Source organism: Pseudoliparis swirei, chromosome 6 (assembly GCF_029220125.1).
Source record: "Pseudoliparis swirei isolate HS2019 ecotype Mariana Trench chromosome 6, NWPU_hadal_v1, whole genome shotgun sequence".
NCBI lineage: Eukaryota > Metazoa > Chordata > Actinopteri > Perciformes > Liparidae > Pseudoliparis > Pseudoliparis swirei.
Window position 1 is genome coordinate 12,346,715 of NC_079393.1, and position 26,701 is coordinate 12,373,415.

Consider the following 26,701-nt stretch of genomic DNA (forward strand, 5'->3'; position numbering starts at 1 on the left):
TGCAAAGCAGAAAGTGACGACACACTCCGCCGCACCGGTCCGGCTGCCAGTGTACCACAGACAGCTGAGGATTTCCAGACGGGGGACCCCGGCTCGATACGGCCTATTATTAGCGAAACGTTGGACTCTACGGTGTGTTTCAATGGCGAAAACGTACGATTATTTATTCAAACTGTTGCTCATCGGAGACAGCGGAGTCGGCAAAACATGTCTGCTGTTCAGATTCAGCGAGGACTCCTTCAATACCACCTTCATATCCACAATAGGTGAGTACCCTGCTGCCGCCCCTAAAGATACATCTGACATAATGCATGCCCGTATCAACCGACCGCGCTTTGCAGCATTGCCCGACTGGTGGTCAATATAAAGGACTCTCCACAGGTTCGTATATCACACAGACCCATGTTGTTTTACGACAGTTACTGCAAAGGAGCAAGCCAATGGGAGATACTCATTATAATGATCACCTGTCCTTGATGGCTCATATCAAGGCATTATTGGTTAAATATGGAATAAGATCAACACCTATAGTCATGATGTTTGACCTTTTGAAACACGAGGCCTTTTTTTGTTCCATTCAAAATTGCTAAAAAATAGTTGTATCCTCCATTAGGCTCCACGTGATACTGCAGCAGCTAGTTGTCTTGTGACATTGGATGATGTCATCCTACTTGACATGATTACCAGTCCTTTACAAAGTAATTTCTCCACCAAGGGCAGCTGTGTATTTCCGGTTTGTGGTGCATCTTGGTCATGATGAGCAGAATGTTTTATACATGTAGCCAGTCAATGTAGTAAGCATCAGCCTCTGTCTGTACTTGTTTTTTTCAAATGCAGGAATAGACTTCAAAATCAGAACAATAGAGCTCGATGGAAAGAGAGTCAAACTTCAAATTTGGTAAGTGCTATTTGAGATGATTTTTTTTTTTTTTTTTTTTTAAATCTGAGTGTGACACGAGTCTGCACTTTGAATTCAATGTTTTTAGGGACACTGCAGGGCAGGAGAGGTTTCGCACCATTACCGCAGCTTACTACAGAGGAGCAATGGTATGTTCACACTTCACCCTGTACTTCCCCCCTCTGGGTTTATCTTACTTATCAAATTATCAGAATTATTGAGGACTGTTTTTCTTCACAGGGCATTATGTTGGTCTATGACATTAGCAATGAGAAGTCTTTCGAAAACATAAAAAACTGGATTAGAAACATTGAAGAGGTGAGTAATAGTTGAACTTCACATAAAATGTCTTTATACGTGGTTTAAATTGCTGTCTGATGATGTGTCAAGTGCCAACATATGCACAGCTTTGTATAATGAGTCTCTCAACTCCCAGCATGCCTTGTCGGATGTGGAGAAGATGGTACTGGGAAACAAATGTGATATGAACGACAGGAGACAGGTGTCCAAAGACCGAGGGGAAAAGGTGAGTTTCTGCAGCCAGTTATGACCATAAGTAGCAATAACACATTTAAATTATCTGCATGTTGAGTGACACTCTAACATTGTATTTTTATATCACTTAGCTGGCTATTGATTATGGAGTTAAGTTCTTGGAAACAAGTGCAAAGTCTAGCCTAAATGTGGAAGAGGTAAGCTGATTTTTATGTTTACTAAAGGAACCATGTAACACGGCCAATACATATGTACATTTAACATGTTTTGTTTTGTATTTGTCATTCCAGGCTTTTTATAACATAGGAAGAGACATATTACATAATCTGAGATCAAAGACAGTAAGTGATTAAGATATTTTTTATTAGAGATTCCACGAGGGATGGTGGGGGATATGTCACTTTTCAAAATGGGATTTTACAGATTCAGATTCAATCACTGAAATCTTTCGTACCAGTCTTCTTACTCTCAAGCTGCCATTTTTCAGATAAGAGGAGCTGATAAAAATGATGACATGCTCATGTAGGTTGCTTTCAATGATCCTGCACTCAGAAAATATGCATAGTAAGCCGAAGTGAGTGCTTGTATTTCCCCTCTGAGGCGACAAAGTCCCACCCTCCCCTACCCCCACCCCCTGAGAGGTGCAGGTGTGTCCCTGGACTGTGCTCTTTGTTGTGAAGAGGCGTATACAATATGTTCTTATAACAGGAGCTCTCTATTAATACCTTTTGAATCATTAGCGGTACTATTAATAACATTAGTGTATTCATAGTACTGCAATAAACATAACATTTCTTTCTTTCTTAAAGCCGAAACCAGTTTCATGATAGTGTTTATTTGGTGGATTGGTATGAATATAATGCAGGAACTAAACCTTCAACCTTGAGAGGTGTTACATTAAATGATAAAGCCCTATTTCATTTATGACATTTTCTCCACTCGCACATCTTTCCTTGACAGGCGGACAACAATGCCGGAGGATCAGGCAAAGCAGTCAAGATCACAGACAAGAAGTCGAAGAGGATAACATTCTTCAAGTGCTCCCTCCTCTAGGCTGCTCATCTCGAGTGTTCACGGCTCTGGCGTGGCTTTGCCGTCCAGCTTTCCGTGCGTCCTCCCAGCAGCGACAGCAGTGGTAATATTCAGAGTTCCTTACTGCCACCTGAAGCTCACAGGTTCACTAGTGGTTGGGAGGCCATCCTGACCTGCTGCTGACCAGAAGAGGATCAATAAGGAAAGAGGCCTGACACTGTATATCCTCTCATGCTAAAGACCTGTGCGTGAGCGTCAGAATTGGTTTGTAGCTGACCCTGCAGAGTCTGCTCACAGGACACAGGGATTCTGTTGGCATTAATAATACCTCAGATGGATGTCCTGAAAATAGGCTTTATTTAATATGATAAAGTTCCACATAGTTGTCTTATAATACATGGGGGGATAAAAGGAAAATGCAGATTCTTTCATAAACCGTAGCATTGTTTTCTACACACTATCTACTATCATATTTACCGTGGTGATGCTGTCAGATGGACATATAACGTCTGAGCATTGGTTGTACTTGTCCGTGTATATTCATGTGTACTAATATGCCTCCAGTCTTCTTTTGCACTGGCACCATTTCTATTTGTTCATGCGTGCCTCGAAGGAGTCACAGTATTGTGATAGGAAAGACAAAAATATGTATAAATATGACTTAATGTCTTTTTAAGGAAACCTTCATTTAAACAGGTTTCTGTGTTATAATGAAACTGTGAAAGTTAGTTTGTTTCTTAGCAGCTGTACCTAACTACATATTGTTCTGCGATTGTCAGTATTTGCATGAAAGCTAAATGGTTATACCTCCGAGTGGCACATTTGACCTTATCTGGAAAAAAATATGTTTACAGACAGTATTTGAAAGTGTCGATCATATTTAAATGAATGTTTTTGATGTTCACATTGTGTCATGATTTTGGCACAACTAACTGATGTGTGTATACTTTAATTTCACCCTGAAATGTAGATATGAAACGTGAAAACACAATGAATGATGTGACTAAAATGAATGATTATCAGTTACTGTTGATGTCAAACCAATGAAAGACAGTAAAGAAACTGGATCTTTAAAAGAGAATTATGTTGATTTTCACCACTATTTTTGACCATTAATGCAAAATCATTAACTATCATCCCCAGTTGAAAGGCAGGCTAGTTTGCTGCATCGCTGGTAGCATTCAATTCCTCCTCCATGTATATTTGTTCCTCATTCTGTTTCAGCCCCCTCACTCTCTCTCTCTCTCTCTCTCTGTGTGGCTGTTATTTCTTTTCCTGTGGATCATCTTCTTTCTTCTCGGCCTCCATCTTCTTCCCCACGTCGTCCCTGCCGGCGTCAACCAGGTCTCTTTGGCTGCTTGAGGCTCTGGGCTCCTTGCTCACCACCGTCGTTGCTTTCTTCTCGCTGACATTAAAGCTCTGCGATCTGTGAGACGGATAATGCTTTTCATCAGCGACAGTCAGACACCCGGAGGTCTCTGAGAGATTCCGCTTGGCCTTCATCTTTGTCTGATGTCCTGCAGGTTCCTCTGCTGGATGAGCCTCCTTGCTTTCTAAAGGAATAGGAGCCTTCTGGAGTTCATCTTTTTTGGGCTCCGTGGATGCAGCGTTGGCTTGAAACTGCTGGGAGAGAGTTCTGACTTTCGACACTTTAGGCATGTGACCAATAGTGCTCGAGTGCACCTGGTACTCCAAGTTCTCCGGCCACTGAGTTGGTGTTTTAGTGATCTGTTCCACGACAGACTTGAAGTCGGCAGGTTGCACATCATCACCGGCCTCCGCTGGGTTGTAGACGATGCTGCTCATCGCTCTTTTCTTTGTGATAGGGGACGTCTGGATTTGGATTTCAGTCGGGGGATATCTCAAGGATTTAGTCCTCTTTGGGGAAGACGAGGTTCCAGGCGGCAGTTGTGTCTTCTTTGTAAGCTCATCTGCTTCCTCGGGTTCATCAGGCGGGCTGACGATGATGGTGCTCATAGCCCTCCTCTTGGTCAAAGGAGAAGTGGGTTGTTCTTCAACGGGAAAGTATCTCAAGGATTTAGTTCTTTTTGGTGGAGAACAAGGCCTTAGCCTGTCTAGCAGCATTGTGCTGCCTTGCTTGGATATGGTCTCTTGACTCGATGCTGCAGAGATGGGCTTTTGTTCACATGGAGATATGAGAATGTCCACACTTGGTCGTGATCTCTCCAAACCACTCACCTCTAAGGTCTGACCACCTTCCTTAGTGTGCACAGGAGAAATACTGGAGGCTTGCCGCAGACTCCTCTGTCTTTCTCCTCCAGTTTTCTCATCTGTGTCCTTCTGCTTCGATGCAAACTCCTCCACGTCCATGTGGAAGCGGTAAAGACTGTAACCATCCGCACTGTTAATGCTGCCGTGGCGCAGTAGGGAGGAGGGGTCACCGACAGAGGAGTTTTGTGAATAGGTTCTGGTCAGTTCCAGTCTGTCCACCCCTGCAAGCTTTTCCAGGGCGACTGCCATTCGTCCGTGGATCTCTTCCAGCTGCGCCAGACGTAGATCCACCGTCTGCAGGGACGCCTTCATGGTGTTCTCCCTCTCATTCACCTCCTCCAGACGCATGGACATATTCTCAACTCTGCCCAGAACGCCAGGGAAACAAAAGTTTATGTAAGCATAAACGGCAATCGACAAGCTTAGAAATGTCTGAGCCACGCCCTGGAAAGTGTGTTCACCTTTCTGAGGTAACCTTGATGCGTTCGCCACTGGAGGACTGCATCTCGTCTTCTTTCTCCCGGAAATATTCCTCCACACACTGTTCTTCAAACTCAAACAGGCATTTGAGCTCCTCTGGATTCAGCCTGAGCTCTGGTAGAAACAAATCATGGCATTAAATCAGTCAATCAATGCTGCTCTGTCATTGTATATGGGCTACAACAGGATTTATTCATTACAAATTTGTTGTGATCCAGGATGAGACAAAAAACAAACTGTGTGACTTACTGAGTCCGCGGTCCTTCTCATCCAGCTCTCCATCTTGTTTCTTTTTGACACACCGCCGAAAAAACAGCCTGTTGAAGACGATGTAGAGGTGGCTGAAGATGATGAGAGGTGGCGGCAGGATGGGGCGGTCATGAAACGTCATGATCAGCTGATATCTCTGGAACTTCCAGATCTGGTTGGAAATGGACTTGACTTCAAAGAAAGTGTTGCTGTGGGACAAGAACAGACCAGTGAGTACTCCCTGTCATAGCAGAGGGTTCTTGTAAAACAATAGAGCGGAGACGCATTGGGGCATATACTCACTTGAACACGGCAATGAGTAAGTTAACCAGGAGGATGTTCGCCACGAGAAGGTAACAGGCCATGATGGCCGGTGTGAGCCAGGCACCAGGGATACATGGAGGCAGTTTCTTCCCATCCTCGTCAAATAGATGATCACCACATGGAGCTGCGGCCAAAGAACAGTTCTAGCGATAGAAATTGTTCCGAGCTCTCCAGCTAACTAATTTGAAATGCATTCTTGGCTTGAAGACTATACTCACGGTTGATTTCCATCGCGTAGACTTGGAGAAACATTGACAAAGGGTTAAAATCAATAAACACAATTTGTTTCTGTCTTCTGTCAAGGTCAAGCTGATGTCCATGAACAAGTGGATTGGTGTTATGTTTCTCCAACTTTCCACGAATCAAACCCAAAAGATAGTTTATTTATTTTATATCTCTAGCCTCTTTTTTCGTATATTAAAACAAATAGAAGGATCAGCAACTTCCTCAGAAAACATCTGTTTTAATATGTAATAACCTGCTAATTTAGACTTTTTTGGTCGCTGCTTGTTGCCTTCACCCTGACAGAAGAAACATTGGCAGACAAAATACTTGAAGGCAAATGATCATGATTGAGGAATGTAGATAATAAAACATATATCTTCCTCAATGCAAAATGATTACCATTAATTATGAATATAAATATGCCAGCAGAGGGAGACAAAGTATTGCGAGTTTACAGTGTACTCTATTATTAATAAACATCACAGAAATTGAGAAAGAGAACAAATACTGTAACACTGATCATCTGCCCAGAATCAGGAAACAGAATCTTACTATGAACTCTAGTCTTACGGTCTATCGAGTCCGCAAAAATCTCTCCGTAGATCATCCAGTAGGGCATGTAGAAAATGTTTCTGACCAGGCGCCACGTCGGCTCCTCATCGGGGTGAAGGATGGCTTGCCGAGCCACCCCGAAGCTCATAAGCACCACCAGCATGATCACCACAAAGTACATCATATCTATCATCTGGGGGACAAGAAGCAAACACACATTACAACTTTGTGTGACCTTCTGTTTGTGTTGCATATCATGTGGTTTCCACGAAATGTTGTTACCATCTTCCCTATCATCATCACATAGGGTCCCAGATATTTGTTGACTCCAAAGATGTCCAAGATGCGAATGTACCAGAAGATGATGTCGATGCAGTAGATGACGCGACCGTAGCCCATGTAGGGTTCATGCTGCAGCCGCAGCATCAGACCAAAAAGGAAGGTAATAATGGCAGCCAGGTCTGTGATGTTCCAGTACTCCTCCAGCCACACACTTATCTTCTGTTTCAGCTTCCCCGGCTCTGACATCAGAATCTAGACATAAGGGTTCAAAGGTCATGCAGATGCCACAACATGTCGATAATGTGTAGATGTATACACATGTAAGCACTCAGATCAGATCAAATTGATCATATTTAATGGCTTGTACCTGTCTGACTTTTTCTGATCCAAGTGTGAGGATGTATGCAATGACATACCACTCTTGTAAAGATGGCCAGCGCTCCATTTTTACCAGGATTATATAGTTGTACAACATCAAATATCCCAGATAGCAAATCTGTCGGAAAAAGAAAATACCAAAATGCCGTTGCATTTAAGTCACTTCAATCAAAGTGAAAAAATAGGAGAAATGTGTTGTTTACGTGAAGGAAACTTACAGTGTTGAACCAGAATTTGGTGAATGGCGTATTATAAAACTCAAAGACCCTTTTGGCAATGGGGATTTTACGGACATTAGTGCTGCCCTCCTCTTCATCCCCCCTTCGGGAAGTATTATCATTATTAGGGTCCTACAACAAAACAGCAAACTATCAGTTTCAGCTTATAATGTTTTACTTTTGAACAAGGCATTTCCAATTAAAAAATGTGTAAAATGTATGATTTACTTTGCTGTATTTTGTGTCATCATCCTTATCTTTTCCCTTGTCTTTGTCTCCAGGTGCCTGATAGGATGTATCCTCTCCAAGACGGAAATCCAACAGCAGAATCAGAGGAGGAAGGGCGAGCCCCAGAATAACCTTGGTGTAAAAATAAGACACTTAGTTTCTTGTTATTTCACTCTTACTTGTGTATGGATGCCTAAAAAAATATGAACCTTGAGGCCAGGGTTTTTGCCCATCCTTAAGCAGCCCATCCACATGTCGGTGAGCAACATCTGGCTGCAGGTGTGGGCAATGAAGTCACGTTGCTTAGCAGCCACAGCCAGCTTCAGACAGGTGGAGTTACTCCAGTTGACGAGCTCATATGTTAGGAGCTTCATGGCTACCTGTTCGTCATGCTTGTAGGACTGGTCCAACAGCTCGTAGGCAAGCTGGCCAAATTCCCTATGAAAAAGAGGAAACCATGATATAAATTTATATATTGAACTTGCACACTTAAAAAAAACGACAGAAATGCAAAAGAAAAAAAGAAAAATTTGAAGGGAATTACAGTAATTAAAGATATTACTGTTCAATAGAGGACAGGAAACGCAATATAAAGAGTAACAATGAGAGTGTTTTTATTTGGGGTGAGAACTACAAGTGAAACATTTGAGAAACATATTAATTGTACTGACTTGGAGTTGTTCTCCAGGTCTTGAGAGATGTCATCCACCAGTTCACTCTCAGAGCACTCATGGGCCATGGCTTTATACAGTTTACAGGCCACCAGGGCCTTCGCCATCGCTTCTTCTCCACGCTGCCAAAGGAACAGCGCCATCTTCTGCCGCTTCATCAGCACCGCCCACAGCATCAGCTCATGGAAGGGGAACTTGAATCGACAGACCTCAGGGTCATCCACGTCAATTTCCACTTCTTCCTCTTTCTTCTTTTTTGTCTTTTTCTTGCCTTTTGACCTCGGTTCATCATCCTGACAACATGAACACATAGTGTTAGATTATTGTTCTGTGTGGGTTGTATTTCTTTTAGCTACTTGACAGATGTTGTTGTGGAAAGGATACCGCACCTCCATTCCAAGAAGCTTCAGAGCCTTCGGCTGCAAGAAGAGAGAAACGCATCCTTAATACCAACATCTTACTTAATATGATGAACAAGCTGTTTACATATGTTTTCCTCCCATCCACTCGTACCCTTTTCAGTCCATACAAATTAGTGTAGAGGTTGCGGAAAGCCTTCCTGGTGTAATTGCTCCTGTAAGCTCCGCCCATAAAGAACTCCAGCACCAGACCAATATCAATCACAGTGATCTGATAATCTGGAGGAAGGTTTCCCTGCAAAACACCAGAGTAATATTTAATATAGCAAGTGTCTCAAGGTGAATTATAACCTGAACATGTGATTGTAAAGATCATTTCACCTTTTTGACATCCCTGACCACACCATTCATTGAATTAGCGGGACCAAGTTTCTGCGGAACGAGCAAAGAGGAGGACGAAGAAGGTTGTGTAATTAGTATCAACCTTTTTCAAATGTGTCAGATCTGTCTTTTAAAGGGGTTCAGTCTCATTGTCATATGCCGCCCACCGTGTTGTATAACTCCTCCAGTCTGTGAATGGTGAGGAAGTGGTGAATATTGACCCCGTTCTCAAGGAGCAGTTTGACAAAGTCCACTCGGTCGAGCACCAGAGCATCCATCATGGCCTGCTCCAGAGAGTTCACCTGAGAGGAGGTGAGGTAAGGGTGTTTATTGTCAATGTAAAAACATGTAATGAAATGAAGTTGGCGACTCATCAGTCAGTACAGCAGCAACAGGTTAAAACATGTATTTCTTTGCCATAAACCCCACTCTTACCCAACGAATCAACTCCAACTTCCTCGGGTCTGTTTCCTCTGGAGGTTCAGGCTTCGCCTTTCCCTTCCCTTTTCCCTTCTTTCCGCGTGCTTTGTTTTGAGGAGCGGCGGTGGGACACTTTTGCTTCTCTTGAGCCGGGGCTGCAGTGGAGGTAGTTCTGGCGATGGCACCGGCAGGCTTACCAAGCAGGAAATAAGGTGAATAAATTAATCTTAAGCCTCAAAATATCAATTTATTTTCTGCTATTAGTACTACTTGATTACATTAAATAATTGCAATTGATATTTATAAGAGATCTCCAGGTTGTTCTGCTATATGTCGAGGATACTCTGTTGTTTAAAGATCCCCACCAGAAGACCTATAAAACTACTCTGCTTTGAATAATATGAATACATATCTGTGTTTTCCACAAAGTGAAGTAACAATAAGGCAAACACATTCTGAGTTTAGGGAGACTTTGACCGACTCCATTTAAAGAAAATTAAAAAATGATGTTCTTCAGTACTAAATACATCCTTGCCAACTCTGTAACTTCTGCAGTCATGTGGAATGATGCCTTTCCATTAATGTGAGTCCCACTTACTGGTAAATTGTGCCCGTAAACAAATATGTGATTGCGAGCAATGTCCACTCTGTTCCAGGCCAGAGCCAAACTCAGCTGGTCGGCTGCCGCCGCGTTTGTGCCTGATGCAAAAGAAACGGGAGGACAGACGGAGAGAGAAGAGGAAGCATGTAGTACATCGCAAGGAAAGTATTGCTGTGATGTAATAGTACACACGCATGTTGAGATGTTGCGATGCAGCCAGATAATACCTTTCAACAGGGCAGTAAGAATAGCCATTTCAATATCTTGTTGTCCCTCAGAACCCATTCGAAAAACTGTGATCTGCATGTGAAAAGTAGACGAAAAGAGAAGGAACGACAGCAGGTGTGAAGCCATGTTCTGTCATGGTGGAATGAATTGATAAAAAAACCACTAAATGGATGGATGGATGAATGAATGAACCACTCTAACTGCAGCTGTAAACGTGTGGGGATGAACTGATGGGAGATTCTTCCAGCTAGGCCTCTCACTGCAGGCGGACCATCGAACACGCTTCTTTTACTAGCCAGACAGTGTCATCGTGTTTTCCTTGTTATGCACTCGACTATATCAAATGGAATTACGCTGACGGGCCTGTCACATGTGCAGCCATGGTTAAATGGGATTAAGTTGGCATGAATATGTGGCACTATGCCAGAGATGTCAGGGCTGGTCTTGGGATGCGTTGATAATGAAGACTGAGCACTTGTGTTGCTCTTTCAGACAGTTGCAGGATGCACTTTGTGCTTTTTTGGCAAATAGAGATTATAATTACAGTTATAATGGTGAACTCCTAATGCGGTTAAATGTTGCAGCCCGGTGTTACATCACAGCAAATGGCAGCCTTCTGAACGAGTGATGCTATTTGTCTATCCCAGCTGTTCACATGGGGTGCACTTAGGATGAAAGGATTATTTGGGGACTCGACGGTGACACTGATTCACCTGTAGGTTAGTCATGGCACTTTAGATTAAAAGCAGGCAGCCGTGTGGCCTTTTAGTTGCGTATAAAGAGCTCAAACAACCTGGCGGCTCGGTCACATTGTCTGGGTTGGGTATCAGTAAAAACTAAATGCCCACGGCACTTTTGATCTTTGAAAAAGCAGTTTAAGTTGCTTATCTGAGAGTGTTGGAGCATTAGGCAGTCTAATACATCGGGGATAGAGAGTCGCTGGTGAAGTGATAGCACTCTGAGGACTGAACTCAACATGGGGAGTGGAAAGAGAACCTAACTGAGGATTAGAGAGAAGGATCCTCTCCTCCATCTGTGTGCTGACTGTGGATGGACCGAGTAAGAGTCTCTCTGCTAAGCAGGTGGTGGTGTGAGCTGCTCTTTCCCACCCACATGTATATAGTCTGGAGATTAAATATAGGCTGGGTAGTACAAACTACTCATCACATGATGGAGATGCATACATGCTGCCACTGTGTGTGTACCGTGGTCTCCAGCAAACACTTTGGAGCAACACTCAGCTCAGGGATTCATCTTTTATCGGTGAAGACTCTCATCGGGGTGTGTGCTTCATCGTGAAGCCAACTGCAATGTCTGCATTGAAGTGGTTTACCTCTCCAGTATCAGACCCCCCCCCCCCCCCCCTACCACCACTTCACAGCTGTGTGTTTATACATGAGGATTGATGATATAATGAAGCTGCGAATGCCCCAGATTACATGAACATATGACACATGACCACGGAGAGATGACAAGCACGCTGTGGGGATTATGTTTATTCAATATGTTAATGGAAAATACACGGATGAGTGGAGTGGAGGAATGATGATGGAGACCAGATGCTTCACAACTCAGATATTTATTGATTTTTTCACACAGACATGTTATTTTGAAATAATACTCGTGGAATATCGTAAAGATATCTACATTATGTTTGTCAGTGTATTCTCCTACTCACCAGTTCCCTTTTCTTCATGCACTCCATAACCATGATCAGGATCTGCTGCGACTGGCTTTTGCTATAATTGAAAGTCTTCTGAATAGCGACCAAAAGTTGCTCTCTGACATCATCATTAATCGTGCTGGAAAAAGGAGATTCAAGGAGGACAGATCAGCTTTTTTCTTTTGACCAGAGGAACGGCATCCAAGTACAGTCAAGGAGAAATCATCTCAAAGCTCACCCTCCTTCCTCTGAGAACCTGTGTGCGAAGGAAATGATGTCGGAAGCTCGACCGCTGCCGTCACACACCACCACGGGGACGGGGGGATCGTCTCTCAGACTCTCCAGTGCGATAGAGATCACATTGGGTCCTCCCTCCACTATCAGGCACACTAGAGGAACCCCCTGACCCAAACCTGGAACACAAAAACAGAAAAGCTCAGCGCTTCCATCCATTGAGCACCAAAGTGTCACATTATGATAGCAGCGCTTTGAGAATGAAATGTTGAAGCAGAACACATGGATTCGATGGGCGAACAGTCAAAACCGGAGGAGGGAGTGAAGTCAGTGGTGACAGTTGAGCATCCCTTTGCTGTCCCTGCCTTATCCGAGCTGCAGGCATAGGATGACAAAGGGAAGCCCACAGGCCACAGAGGAGCTCTCCGGCCGCATGTCCAACAAGACTCTGGCTCACAGTCAAACACACCGTGGATGTTTTATGATATCTGCAGAGCGCTTTTGGACTTACGCGTGTTGATCTTCTGCAGGGAGATGTGCTTCTCCAGCAGCCGGCGGAGTTTGACCTCAGAGCCGTACTTCCCACAGGTGCCGTTGTCAGTCAGGATGAAGTGGGAGTGGCTGTTGTTGAGCACAGCCAGCTTGCTCAGGGGGTTTGCCATCGTCTGATAGGGTTTATTTGCCTGGAAAAAGAAAGAGACATTCGTATGACATGTTTCAAGAAGAAGAACCCTCTTTTTTTCTGGAGACTAAGAGCAGAACATATTCTCACGTCTTTTCCGATGAGATCCTCTTTGTTTTCCAGGATCCCCCATGGAGCAATTCCGATAGCGCACACCTTCCCTCGTGACTTGGAGGAATGGTCCTTTAAGGCATCTCCTACATGACGGATCACCCCTAAGATGTGAAGAGAAAAACATAGCAGCATGAATAATGACTCTTGTGGGTGCATCATGGGACAGGGTGATGTTACTGCAGGCAGAATCCACACGATTGTCATTTCTGATGAATTTTCCAAGCAAAATCTCTAATTACAGGGCTTAAACCTGTGACAATGGGTTAGTCAAATTGCTCCCAGGAAATTGCAGAATAAGTATTATGTATTGACAATTTAGAGCGAAGGTAATCTTTTAATGTCACCAATTGTTATTTTGTTAAGTGAACATTAAAAGCGTTATCCTAAACTGTCAGCGTCCTACCCGTGTTGACTCCACCCGTGAAGATCCAAGCTCCGGTGGTGACGGCAGCTTTGATCAGGCCTTTGCCAAACTCTTGCTTGAGTTTGGGCTGGAGGTCGAAGTTCTGGAGACCTCCGTGGACGGAGATGAGCAAGGTGGGCAGTTCCAACTGCCAGTCCTTCACCATCAAATGCAGGAGGTTGTCAGCTTTGGTGTCGTAGGAGACTCGAATATACTAGGAGAGAAGATAAGGGAAAAGAACGGTATTGGGAGTCATTTCTAATCAAACTACACAGTCTCTCTGAAAACATGTTCAATGGCTGAGACTTACCATGGCCTTGTTGATGAATCCTCCACCCTGGAACTCGATTATGCCGTAGGCGTCGGTTGGGTAGGTCCTGGTGTGCTTGATCACACTCCATTTATCCTTTGGGGTGTCAATCTGCACCAGCTGGTTCGCTTCCTCTAGCGAGTTGGCACCAGCAGGGATGGCCGGATGCTGCGCTGTCAGCTGACCACAGGAACATCTACAAAGACCGCAGAGCAAACCTGTCAGACTGTGTTGACATAGACTTAAAAAACGACCGTTGATTATTCCTAGACATCCCTGAGCAATGTCCTATTCAGTGTTGAATCATGACTAGAAGCAACTGAGCCAAGTGTTGTGGTGAGTCTGCTCATGATGGATGTGTCTTTTCCTCGAAACACACATCGTCTCTTTCATGACTGTGTGCCCATTTCTGGGAAATGTGTGCCTCAGCGAACAAAGGCCCGCACTGCCTGGCTGCTCCCGTAGCCCAGAACAGTAACCATGTCCTGCAATACACTCTGAAACATAATCCTGGTAAACCTGCAGTCATGGGTGTCATGATTAATTAAATTAAAATAACTTCTAATTTATTTAGATACTACGAAATAATACTCATAGTAATCATGGCGCTGAACCTACACATATAATAACACTGTTATTACATATTCCTAAAGAAAAGTAAAATATGTACTACTCTCTAGCATTAAAAAAGAGCAACTGAAATTAATTTGATGATTCATAAAAAAAAAAATGTTGTCATGTTCAAATTATAATGAGATAGCTGCTGTTCCTGACTTTTTTTTACCACAAGTAAAAAAACAAACATTTAAAAGGCAGTGTGATGAGTGTAAATACCTGGTTGGGTCCTTGGTGGGAAATTTGTGAATACATTCTCTTTTAACAAAGGTCCTCTCAATCCAAACTCGTTGTGCCTGTAAAGAGGAAATAAAAGAGAGAGAAAGGGTCAGCTCACATGGTGTATCCGGATGTCTGTATTTAAATGTCACTATTAAAATCATTTTGGAAGTAAAACGATGAAAACTATATGCATCCTGTGAATAACCCCAGTTACCGTGGAGAAAATAAAATTGAAGTGAAAGTTGAAGTGTCTGCAGAGACTATGAAATACAGTTTAGATTGCATGTTGACTGTTATTAACAGGTAGTAACACCCTATGCAGTAGATGTGGACTAACACCTCTCATTGTCTGCTCGAGCTTGATAAGCAGCTGGTCGAAATCATCACACAAATGTACTATGCCCACGCACTTTGTCAAATCCTGCTCTGATTGCTGTCTGTTTTTTTTCCTTCAGTGCTGAACAAAAATAACATGTTCAAAGGACCATTGTTGACGGCGGAGCCCCAATTAAAACTGAAGGATTGGAAGAAAAATATTTCCAAGAAAAAAATCGGAAGTTGAGCTTGGTGAACAAAACAAAAATCATCTTGATATTTCACAGCATTAATAGCTTGAAACATCATGAAATAAGTCTTTCAACGTCACCAATTAGTCTGAAGTCATATGAGTATAAATGAAAGTCATGTGAGTCTTGTCTTGTGAACAGCAATCACACGTTTTCAATAACACAGTCAGTTACTGTTCTCTCTTCATCTGATTAATTGGTTCCAGCCAGCTGCAAAGCCACAAACTATCCATCAAGTAAAGAAAAAAACATTATTTGACCAGGTCTATAGCTATTTTACATATTGATGATTAGTTTATACATCTGATACTATGTGCTGGTCTGAAGGATTTGAATAGTACTGCTGCTGTTTATATTCTTCAATCCACAGTTTTTGTCCTTTCCTTTAAACATGTATAAATACATCTTGTTTTTATCTATAAGTTTGCTACAATGATGACACGATTTCACCCAATAGACTCATTCAAAAGTCATCTGATAATGATCTGGTTGAATAGATAAAATCACCAAGTGATGTTTTAATAGAAACACATTGTATTCCTATTTCTTTAGCTGCAATGAAATTATTGTATTTTCCTTTTAAAAATGTTAAACTTATCGTTTGCATGAAGACATACACAATTAAATAGTGGATATAGTTCACAAACACTTTTACATAGTATCATTTTGGAAATAAATTGTACCACCGTGTTGTAGATTAAAAAAAGTCCAACGTGTAATGCCGCTGTTCTTGTCGGCCTTGTTACAGAAGTTTTCCGCCTCACCGTTATTACGCATCATTAAACACCCAGAACTCACACATTGCTGCCTGCTCTCTCATTCACCACATCTGAAGGCACTTTCCATGATCTGTAACTTGTTCCACATCTCTGTGATATCTAAATAATTGTGCCATAAAAGTAATCAAATGAATTAAAAAAGAGTTGCCGTTATATAATTCAGATACACTTACACACAATCTTCTGTCCGAGCTGCAGAGTCCTATCTGTAGCCCTGCAGGAGGTGAAGCATTCAGAGGATGGAGGAAGTCTAAAGTCGGCTGCTCCTGCAGCAGAGCTTTCTCCTGGTGCTGCACTCCCAGTCAAGTGCTCTCATTGAATCCCACAAGACATGAAACTTCTTCACTTTATGAGGGCCAGCTAATAAGATGAGCATGTGAGCAGGGTCTTTGTTCGCCCAAGTCTCATGACTCCAGTTCAAGGTAATCCCTTTTGGAGTCCCATGACCCCTTCTCCATGCCCACAGGGTATTTTCATCCTCCGCTTGAACAAGGCACAATAAATCTACTTTGATAACCGGCCCCTAATCTCCCAATTTGTTGAAACTCCTTTCTTTGTGTTGGCTTCACAGTGTGGAAGATCTTAGATTGTGAAGACGGTGCAGACGGGCTAACCTGAAAGCATAGCAGTCTTGTTCAGAGGATCCCCAACTTTTCATTTGAAATATTTTCACCCCCTCCAACTTTGATTTCAACCATATTTGCATAATTGAGAGAATTGGCTGCCGGCATTCTTGTGGAAGGCGCCTTGTTAAGTCGGGGGCAAGGTCAATCAATGCTAATTGCAGTTAATCTCTATTTTTATCCACCATGTTTTTGTGGAGGAAAAGAATACTCAACAGACCAGCTAATAGTTTCTTGCGTTTTACTTTTGCTCTTGGAAAGTATATTTGCTAAACTGTGGTTAAACTGTGGGCTCAAACCAGGGAAAAATCAAATATGACCTATTTTGTTGAAAATAAATCATGCTGGACTGAAAGGAGTCATTCGATTAAGATTATTTAAAGTCATTAAGGGCTTTAGGGAGCATGCTTAAATAACTAGAGGTAGAAATTAGGGGAGCTAGAAGCTGAGATGGAGTTAACAAGCACAAAGCTGTAGACATCCATTTAAAACCTTCCTCATGTGAAATGGTTTAACAAGCTCTCATTTTATGGTTGGAGTGAATAGTTTGAGCCGGACTGTAACTCAGAGTGAAGAAGACGAGAGAGGTTGGTGGTTGATGACTCAGAAAGACACAGAGAGAGAGAGAGAGAGAGAAGCCTTTTGGTTCAAAACTGCACGTGGGCCGCCAAGGAAAACAAAGCGCCTTTCCAGAAGTGTTTGCTGACTATGTCACAGTTCTTTCAGCTTACTTAAACTCATTCACGTCAGCAATTAAAACCAAAATCCAGTCGGCAACCAGCTGCCTCGATAAGAGCTGCCTCTGAGCACTTAACAACAACAACAACCTTCAAGAATTAGATATCGCAGGATCAGATTGTGTCACACCTCGCAAATTAACGAGACTTACGACAAGCCTCGGAACAATAAACCACAGTCACTCCAACATGCAGAAAATTTGGAGGAAATAACCGTTTAAAACAAAAGGCAATTGTGTGGAAGGGAAATAATAATGGCTAGATTGCTGAGGAGGTCACAAAAAAAGGTTTTAAATAAATAAAGGCAGTACGTATATCTCTACCCTGTATTTCTCTCAGAATAAGTACTTCTCCCAGTGTTTGTGCCAGTCCGGATGTATGCCATACATTCATGCCTTTTTGCTCTGGAATCACATGGTGCTGGTCTCCTGACCCTCAACTTAGTGAGCAAACAGATCAGAGCAAATTTGTTCCAGTGCTGCTACAATTACGCAGACTATTCAGCTCCCAACCGTCATAAGGAAAAGGTATAATGATGTCTTTATTTCTGTACGTTGACATCTGACCTGGTCGGTTTCACTGCATTTCGAACACATAATTGTTTACCGTCGGTGAGTAAAAACTATACGTGTGATTTATTCTGAATATTGTAGTAACGACGGACTTCACACAACCAAAGCCTCATCAGCACAAGTGAAATGGATCAGAAAGGATTTGGGGGTCCTATTGGAATGTCATCAGGGTTGAAGATAAAGCAACTAATTGCTCGGCTTTGGTATTGAATGGCGACGTGGTCAGAGCCTGATGCAGTGTGACAGGAAGGAAGCCCATGTAGACTTCTTCACTGGCTAAAGAAAATATTTTAGACTCATGGTCGATCCCACGTGGACTGAATACAAAGCTGCCTTTTTCATATTTTAACTCGTGCGGGGAAAGATATTTAGACGAAACGACACCCTTGATTTATAGGCTGTGGAAAGGCAAATCTACTCTAACTGAGAAGCAAATTGTTTTCAGTCAGCCCTGTTTGTAAATGCACTCATTGTTTCTCCTGAGTTCGAAAATCTAGTTAGCTATCACATGAGTGCAACATGTCACTGATTATCGCCGAGAGTTAGGGAGTCATAAGACATGTTTTAAAGTTGCTGCTTTGCCCCAAAGGAGGGTCTGACCGAAAAAGAGAGCAAATCAAATTGTGCATGAAATCAGGGAATCAGAATACAGACAGCGCCTCTGTAAAAACAAACACAAGTCTTAAGTTCTTTTGTATTAGAAGAGAAGTATTTCTCAGTCAGCTCCGCTTTAATCGTCAACAGGCCACCGTTTGAAAGGTGTTCGCTAGTTAGCCTTACACACCTTACATGACATCATATGAATAAAGATAGTATTACCACTGCAACACTTCATTAACAGATATGATCTTGAGTGTTTGTATTATTCTGCAACATTAATATTGAAAATGATATGTAATTTATGTGTTAATTAACTTCCATTTTTTGTGCCTGAGGAGCCCTTGAAAATGAGATCATGCATCTCTAGGGGTTTTCCACTGTTTTAAAATGAATAAAATATTGTGTATCAACAGATGGCCAAGCAGTAGCAACTATATACAGGACTGTCTCAGAAAATTAGAATATTGTGATGAAGTTCTTTATTTTCTGTAATGCAATTAAAAAAACAAAAATGTCATGCATTCTGGATTCATTACAAATCAACTGAAATATTGCAAGCCTTTTATTCTTTTAATATTGCTGATTATGGCTTACAGCTTAAGAAAACTCAAATATCCTATCTCTAAATATTAGAATATCATGAAAAAGTATACTAGTAGGGTATTAAACAAATCACTTGAATTGTCTAATTAACTCGAAACACCTGCAAGGGTTTCCTGAGCTTTGACAAACACTCAGCTGTTATAAATCTTTTTTTTTACTTGGTCTGAGGAAATATTAAAATTTTATGAGATAGGATTTTAGAGTTTTCTTAAGCTGTAAGCCATAATCAGCAATATTATAAGAATAAAAGGCTTGCAATATTTCAGTTGATTTGTAATGAATCCAGAATGCATGACATTTTTGTTTTTTTAATTGCATTACAGAAAATAAAGAACTTTATCACAATATTCTAATTTTCTGAGACAGTCCTGTATAACCTTGTTGTGATATGTTATTTATTTTATGAGGTGTAAGAGTTTTCCATCTTCATAGTAAAATTCAATCTTCCAGACAATTTCCTCTTTGCTTTGACCAGAACAAATGATATATTAGGTTTAAATAATTAGGTCACTTAGGTAACAGTAAACTAGTTTAACTTAACTAGAATGCTGCAACATTTGAATAACTCACTAGTTAACTGTTATTTCTCATAAGCATTGCTTACTCAGACAGGTCACACATCGGGTTCTGCTAGTCCAGCCCTGACCCGGAGCCTTGGAGCTTTTTGAGGATTCTTGGCGCTCACATGATCTGAGCCTGACGCTTGTATCACACAGTCATATGATCTCGCACATTCTTGTAAATTGTAGGATTTGTTACTCAAATGTAGATTGATTTGTCCTTTTATTGTTGTGGCAACATTCATTTTTAGGGTCCAGTGATTCTTCCAACCAAAATGTTTGTTTTCTGGCCATTTCTTTCCCAACTAACTATTTCTCTGTAGGGGCATCTTATTTACAAAAGAACAGTGTTTTTATTCTGTAGACTGAAAAGATAGAAGTTCATTTAAAACTACAAACTGCATGACATATGTATAATCAGAAAAAAACTGATATCTCTGTGTAGTATGGTCTGTGCAGAACATTTATTTTCTATTGAGTAACATATCAGATGTCATTAAAAGTGTGGCTGAGAGCCATGACATTGTTGATGGTGTTACAGAGTGAAACCCTCACATAAAAAGGTTGAGGATTATATATTATATTTTTTAGAGTATTATTCTCACCAAATAATGCCTGCTGTAATTTATAGAAACCCATCACTCTGAATTATTTTAATGATGTCAGTGTCAGAAATAGCCTGCTGTTGATATATCCAACAGAGTTGGGCCGATTTAACCACACGGTGAAACAATGTTCCTCCGCACATTGTGTAGTTCATTATGGAAATGTAATCTACAAAGAATTAACTCTAAATGTGTTATGTTATGTTTGATATTTCAGTTTAATTCCATCTTTTTCTTATAATTCCTTTGAAACTATTTAAATGAAAAAGTTGTGTGCTAACATGTGTGAAAAGAAAGCACATAAGCGACACACACTTAGTGTGTGTTACTTTGCAGTGTGCAAACTCTAATCCGAGCATTCACTGCTTGTTGGTTTTGAAACAGATGCATTCATATACAAATTGTATCTTTAAAGGACATGATAACAGGAGTGTATTAATCACATGAAACCAGACTTTACAAATAAATACATGTTGTAATTCTGGGATGGCCGTGGTCATCCATACTGGGCCATAATGAAGAGTTAAACTGCAGCCCTGGAGTGAGCAGCTCCCAGAAGCCTGCTCCGCCTTCAACTCCATTTCCCAGTAGGTCTGTGGTGCATGGCGCGTGCAGACCATGTGCACTTCAGTCATGAATGGTGCATGTCATTGTGCCATAGGGGCTGTGAAACGATTGGTTAGGAACTAATGTGGCCAGATCATATGGTTTCATGTGACATGCTTACAACAAAGGTCATTCTTAGTCAAAGGAGTCATGATTTCTGGATACAAAATGTTACTAAAAAGGTCAACTTTAAAAATGAGTGCCGCAAATGAAACTCAAAACCCTATCAGTAAATCTATCTCAGTAAAGAGATGCGGGATCCCCGCTGACTGTGACAGACAGGCTTGTTCTTACCTTCTGCGTGCCCGATGAGGTGCGTTTGATGGAGGGCCGTTTCAAGTTGCCACCCTGGCCCTTGGTGTCCATATTAAAGACTGTCAAACGGGTTCAGCGGCGGCATCAACACCAGAACCAAACAGAAACCTGAGATACCCACTACAGAACCAAGGCATGAGAGCAACCTCAGGATTCACCCCTCAAAAAAATGATCAAAGTTTTACATCATTCAAGGTTTTAGCGCTTCCCTCTCCTCTCTGCAGCTGATTCCCGACTGACAAGACAGAGAACCGAGCCAGGGATATAAATCACTCGATGACACACTTGACACAGACCCCTTTCCTCTACCGGGCATCCCATAATCAGGCTTAATGCAGCCGGCTCTTAGGAAGCCTCAGAGTCTAATGGATAGAGATTTAATAAATGGTAATTGAAGGTAAATCTACTTTGGCACCACACAACCCCAGAACAGGCTTAGAGAGACCGCGCAAGCTGTGAGGCTGAAGTTAGCCGGTGGAAAGCCAAATGTTGTCCCACCTGATGGGCTCAGTGTGTCTGAGGGGTGTGCACCAGGCCATAAACACAGAAAGGTATGCACAGATGATACAGAGTGGCGTAAAGAGGCAAAAGCCAGAATTAAAACACTCTCATTTGATTCTGCAGGAAGTGTTTCAAAGTGCACACCTTCTACCACACTCTTCAACTTCTTTAGAAATATCTCACTTGATGGCATTTCACATGTAGTTTTGTTCCATATAAAGTCGTCTCATATTTAGAGCAGCTTGAAGTTAAGTATTGTTAAGAGTTTGACCTCTTATATAATACCAACTAAATTGATGTTAATACCACATTACATTTGGCCTACGCTGACGAATAAGAGCAACTACTTTGATATTCATTAACAGAGCTAGAAACATTAAAGGCATTAGTAGTAATGAATTGTACCACTTTAACGCTGATGCGGTCACTTCCAGACCAACTGAACCTGTTATGCAATGTCATTGTGACATTATGAATGTTTAGTGTCTCAACATATACATCTGAGAAGCTAAACGGTGTGCTTATAGTAAATCTGTTACAGGATGCTGCATACAAGAAAGGAATAAAGTACGTGTTTATGTTGATTTTGCTTCTTCTTCTTATCAAATGACAAGTATCAGAACTTCAGATGGAAGAAGATGTAGGTTTTAGTCCATAGTCAGACCGATTATTTAGAGTATATGTAGCAGCTCCCCCTACTGGGTGTTAAGTGGAATCGTGATAAACAACATTTCCCATGGAAACGTGAAGTGGAGCCACAGTATATGATGTTAAGTACAACTTTCAAACCCAAGACTTAAACCTAAGTTATTCACAGCTGCGCAAACATGTAGATATCCACAGAAAGTCTGTCTGCATATCCGTGTTCACTGACTGAGCCACCGGTGGGACAGCAAGGTTTATGAGAATAAACAAAATCCTCCTGTACTCAAAGAGAAGCTCACAGAAGCACATTGTGACACACAAATAAACAACAGCTGAAGCACGAGTAAGTGCAGTCTAGAGATAACTATTCTCCTAATCCACAGTATGAATTCACCATGTATCTGCTCTGCTGCTGTCAACATGAGAACGTTAACGTCTCGCCTGTCTTGCTCACTGAGGACAGTTGGAAGCTTCCCGCTTGTCTTTATCTCAAACTGGGCAGTGTTCTGTCCATGTGTCTCCATGTTGTCTGCCTCTCAGAATGGATCATGCCTAATTACTGCTAGTAAGCAAACACAAATGAGCTTTATCACCTGCTGGGGCTTTGGAGATTATTTGTCTCCAGGAGAATTCAGAGCACTGAATGGAGCAGAAGCGACGACTAATATTGTTTTTAAAAGTGTGGTGAGACCAAATAAAATGACTGTAAAATTCATCACGTGTAACTTTATGTATTTCAATATATAAATGATTGTAATATATGCTATTCCAGTAAGTCCTCAATAAATATATCTTCCTTGTAAGGGGAAGGTGTTGCCATTTAAAATACATGTCTGCTGCAGTGTATCAGCTTGCATCACACACTGCACCTCAAACCGAAGACTATTTGAAACAGATCTAAAAGTACTTTGAGCAATTAATTCCCAATTTCCACCACAAGAGGGCGCTCTGACCTTTTGTATGGCCACGGACACCATGCATGAAGCTCTCTCTGACCACGAGGTCACGGAATGTCTGCAGGAAACACTTCACTGGTTCCACGATCAGTTCGTCTCAAAGGTCACCACCAGTCCATCAACACAAACACAAACAGGACGCTGGTTTCCAGTTGAATGTCCGGCTTCTGCTTTGCCGATCGAGCTCAGTTTACCTTTGGTTAGTTGTACTTGATCACATTTGTAAATGTCTTGTGTGACAAACGTCATCACTTAAGCCAGATGGGATCAAACGACTTCCACATGTGATACTCTGGAAGGAGACACCCTTCAAGGAACAGGACATGTTTCACGTTGTGCTTTTTACATGGGAAGTCCTTCTTTGTTCCTGTGGATCTGTGAAGTTCTTAATGTCCCCACCCAGGCAAGGAAATCCACACATTTAATTTAACAGCAAGGAACAAGAGGACAGCAGAAACCTGCAGGCGAAAAACACCAAACTAAATCATTTACGTCTTCTTTTGTTTGTGTGTGTGTGCTGGATTTTTATCAAGGTGATCAGCCAAGACCTACAGGAACAAAACAATAAAAGTGATGTGTTTTTGACTCAGCGAGCAGCCAGTGTTTCTCCTGGTTGCTAAGGAAACAGACAACACCCTCACCTGAGACCTTGCTTCTCCAGGTGTGTTCGGTCCCCCGGTGCTGCAGATGAGACACATTCATCTGATAATAATATGCACACAGTTTGACAAATGGAGACTAAAAAACGTGACATGTGGAGAGAAATATCACAACGCAGGGACGATGTGTAAGTGATGACTTTTCATCTCTCCACAGACCAAACACACTGCCAGAATTTGAGGGAAGGAAATGGTTGTTAGTGGTTTGTTTGGAGTGGGTCATGTCAGGACATGTTCCCTGTGCTCTCCCACAGCACCATGTGCTCCCCATGTAATAACCAGTATTAGGCGTGACACAGCGAACACTTGATTTGTATGCTTTAAGCCCAAAAAACTGATATATTTTTGAGGTATGGAACATCAATCGAAAACATTCTAACTTTGAATCATAAACTGCAGCTATTAAGTCACCATTTAGCTGTGGTTGTTTATGATTTACTAAAGTGGGCCCACATTAAATGAATAAAAAATGGAATCATGTTTACTTTTTTCTTCCACCTATAACTGATTCATATTTATGCATGTTACATTAGTATTTCCATGTTTTGATACTTTTAAACTATTTTCAGATTGTATGGATACTTTTACTTAAATATACTTCCTGCACCGCTGCTTATTGTTTACTTTGACACAATACATAATTCATACCTGCTTGCTATTTATTTAATACATATTATAACTAGACTCATTCTACAGTACAAAACCTATGTTGTATTATTGTATTTATAGTGTGTGACAATATGACAGCCTACTAAAGTTTTCTGTATTCTATTTTTGCATCTAAACTATTTCACCTTGATCCTGAATGTGTAAAGATAAAAGATGATTCTGGGAATAACCAGACTATTTAATCTTCTTAAAGTAAAATATTGCGTTGGTTCTTCCGGTCAAAACAATAATTATTTTCTTCAAACCTTTTTTCATGAGCAGATAATGGTAGTAATACATGTGAAAATGCCACAATGGTCTTCTGAAAGGAGGAAGCCCCCTGTGGGTTACGAGTCTCTGTACATCCACCAATGTCAGAAAGAGGATGTTTACAACGTCTGGGGCTCAGGAGGGGCCCGAATGTGGTGACGGATAAATAGGCAGTAGTGTTGAGCCAAAGGTCTTCCTGGAGGTCTTATGAGGATAACACTGATGTTGACTATATGTTTAAAGGAGTGGTCCCTCCGTAATCTGTTGTCAGCACTAAATGGATTTAGGGCAGTAGGCGTGGCGGACTATGGGTCCACTTGTGGCTAACAACTCCACTTGTGAACACCAGGGCAGGCTTGTGCACACCCAGCTGCCTGCGTCCGCCCCGACTGGCTCGTTGCACACCACCAGAGCAAAACTGTTCCTGGAAACCCGCCTCCTGGGAAAAATGCATTCCATGAACCTCGTGCGTGCTGCAGCGAAACAGCCAGCGCACATATCTCTATTCTGCTCTTCATATAGCACGTGCTGGAGTAAGTCATTTTCAACATTGACCTGGGGCCCACACAAAGGTTAACAGGGAATCCATAAACTGTAAAACCGCAGCTCTTTTGACCTGCGGGAAGTTACTCCAACCACTGACTCCATTTCACAATATGTCATACTGAAGTGAACAGTGGCTCCTTCCTTTGATCAGAGGAGTTTCATAAACCTCCATGTTTGTCATTGTAGTGTGTGTGTGTTGTCAGAGGGGGAAGCATGTAAGCCTTTCCAAGGGAGCAGTGAAGCAGATCAGTCTAAGTGGAGGAGGGGGCACTCAGTCCCAGGCTCAGCTGCGTAAACTTCCAGAATCAACCCTTTGTCCAACATCCACACATCCACATGTGGGATTCACACTCAAAAGTTGTTTTTCTCCAACTATTTTTCCTGATTTTTTAAGGGACTGACATAAACTTGATGGAAGGACGAGTTGCCCGGCAGTAACTCTGGAGATGTGAGACAGGAACAGAGAGCGAGACAGACTAAATGCAAAACTGCTGATCAACACTTTCGCACCATGAACCGAAGCCACATGATGCAGCTGTCTTTGTGTCAGACCGCGACCACAGTTTAATAGATGCAAATGAATGTCAGAATAGGATGTACACAAGCAAATCAATAGTCATTGCTGTGCTTGTTTGATTACCTCAGCCAAAGGGCGGCTGTGAGTGGGATAACTGGCCATTGTGAGCCAAAAACAATCAATATTTAGTTTGAGTACTTCATCTGAGCCACAGGCTGCTGTTAACGACAGGACGGAAACAGTTGATCTGGCAGGAGAAAGCCATGATCGCTGATTATTCTCATCCAGCCTAAACTGTCTGAAATGGCAGGATCTTAAGAAGTCCGACATTTATACGGTAAATATTTAGGGGTTTCAAATAAAGAAAAAATTATGTATGTATTACAGTCCACGATATAAAAGAGTTTGAAGAAACAAACACCACACAATGAGTTAAGTTCTTCTTAATGATAATAAATAATTAAAATGTGTCCTGCAAAGGGCATAGGAGCAAAGGTCACTACAAACATTAGGACTCAGGATTCATTCTTTGATTCCAACTTTAATATATAATGACATAAATATTAGGTTTCTATACCTTCCATACATTTAAAGTGAATAAGTCAACCTTAAAAGGGATTAAGCTCATGGAGTATCGATAATGGAAAGGGTTTATCCTCTGAAGAACACACGTGCTCAGATACATTTAATGGCAAACTAGCCTTTTTATTTTCATATTTCTTGTGAGCAAATGAAATGTGTGATGGTGCTTCCAGAAGAGGGTCAAGGGGGCCGGTCAAATACAAACAAATTAGGTTTCATCCTCCGGGGAGAACAAGACATCCAACATCCTGACTTAAATAAAGAAGTGGAAGACAAACTTGCACCTAAATGTTTTTATCTATTTGAATGTTAAGC

At 41.7% G+C, this 26,701-nt stretch overlaps 2 protein-coding genes across 2 annotated transcripts; one reads left to right on the forward strand and one right to left on the reverse strand.

Annotated features, from left to right (window-relative positions):
* The first annotated feature begins 52 nt into the window (after positions 1-52).
* On the forward strand, positions 53-3,506 carry rab8b (RAB8B, member RAS oncogene family). The gene is made up of 8 exons (XM_056416181.1): positions 53-266; positions 838-898; positions 987-1,047; positions 1,139-1,216; positions 1,335-1,424; positions 1,525-1,590; positions 1,684-1,734; positions 2,354-3,506. The coding sequence occupies exons 1-8, from the start codon at positions 143-145 to the stop codon at positions 2,444-2,446; spliced, it is 624 nt and encodes a 207-aa protein (XP_056272156.1). The 5' UTR covers positions 53-142; the 3' UTR covers positions 2,447-3,506.
* LOC130194984 (transient receptor potential cation channel subfamily M member 1-like) lies at positions 2,762-21,113 on the reverse strand. The gene is made up of 28 exons (XM_056416211.1): positions 21,042-21,113; positions 16,015-16,131; positions 14,494-14,570; positions 13,660-13,855; positions 13,350-13,563; positions 12,923-13,047; positions 12,662-12,833; positions 12,155-12,329; positions 11,932-12,055; positions 10,253-10,325; positions 10,023-10,123; positions 9,440-9,616; positions 9,172-9,306; positions 9,005-9,055; positions 8,778-8,918; positions 8,654-8,683; positions 8,265-8,557; positions 7,803-8,031; positions 7,594-7,725; positions 7,366-7,497; positions 7,137-7,265; positions 6,770-7,021; positions 6,506-6,680; positions 5,929-5,949; positions 5,690-5,834; positions 5,387-5,595; positions 5,119-5,251; positions 2,762-5,021 (listed from the first exon to the last, which is right to left on the reverse strand). Exons 1-28 carry the CDS (start codon positions 21,111-21,113, stop codon positions 3,689-3,691), a joined length of 5,163 nt encoding a protein of 1,720 aa, XP_056272186.1. The 3' UTR covers positions 2,762-3,688.
* Positions 21,114-26,701: the final 5,588 nt, after the last annotated feature.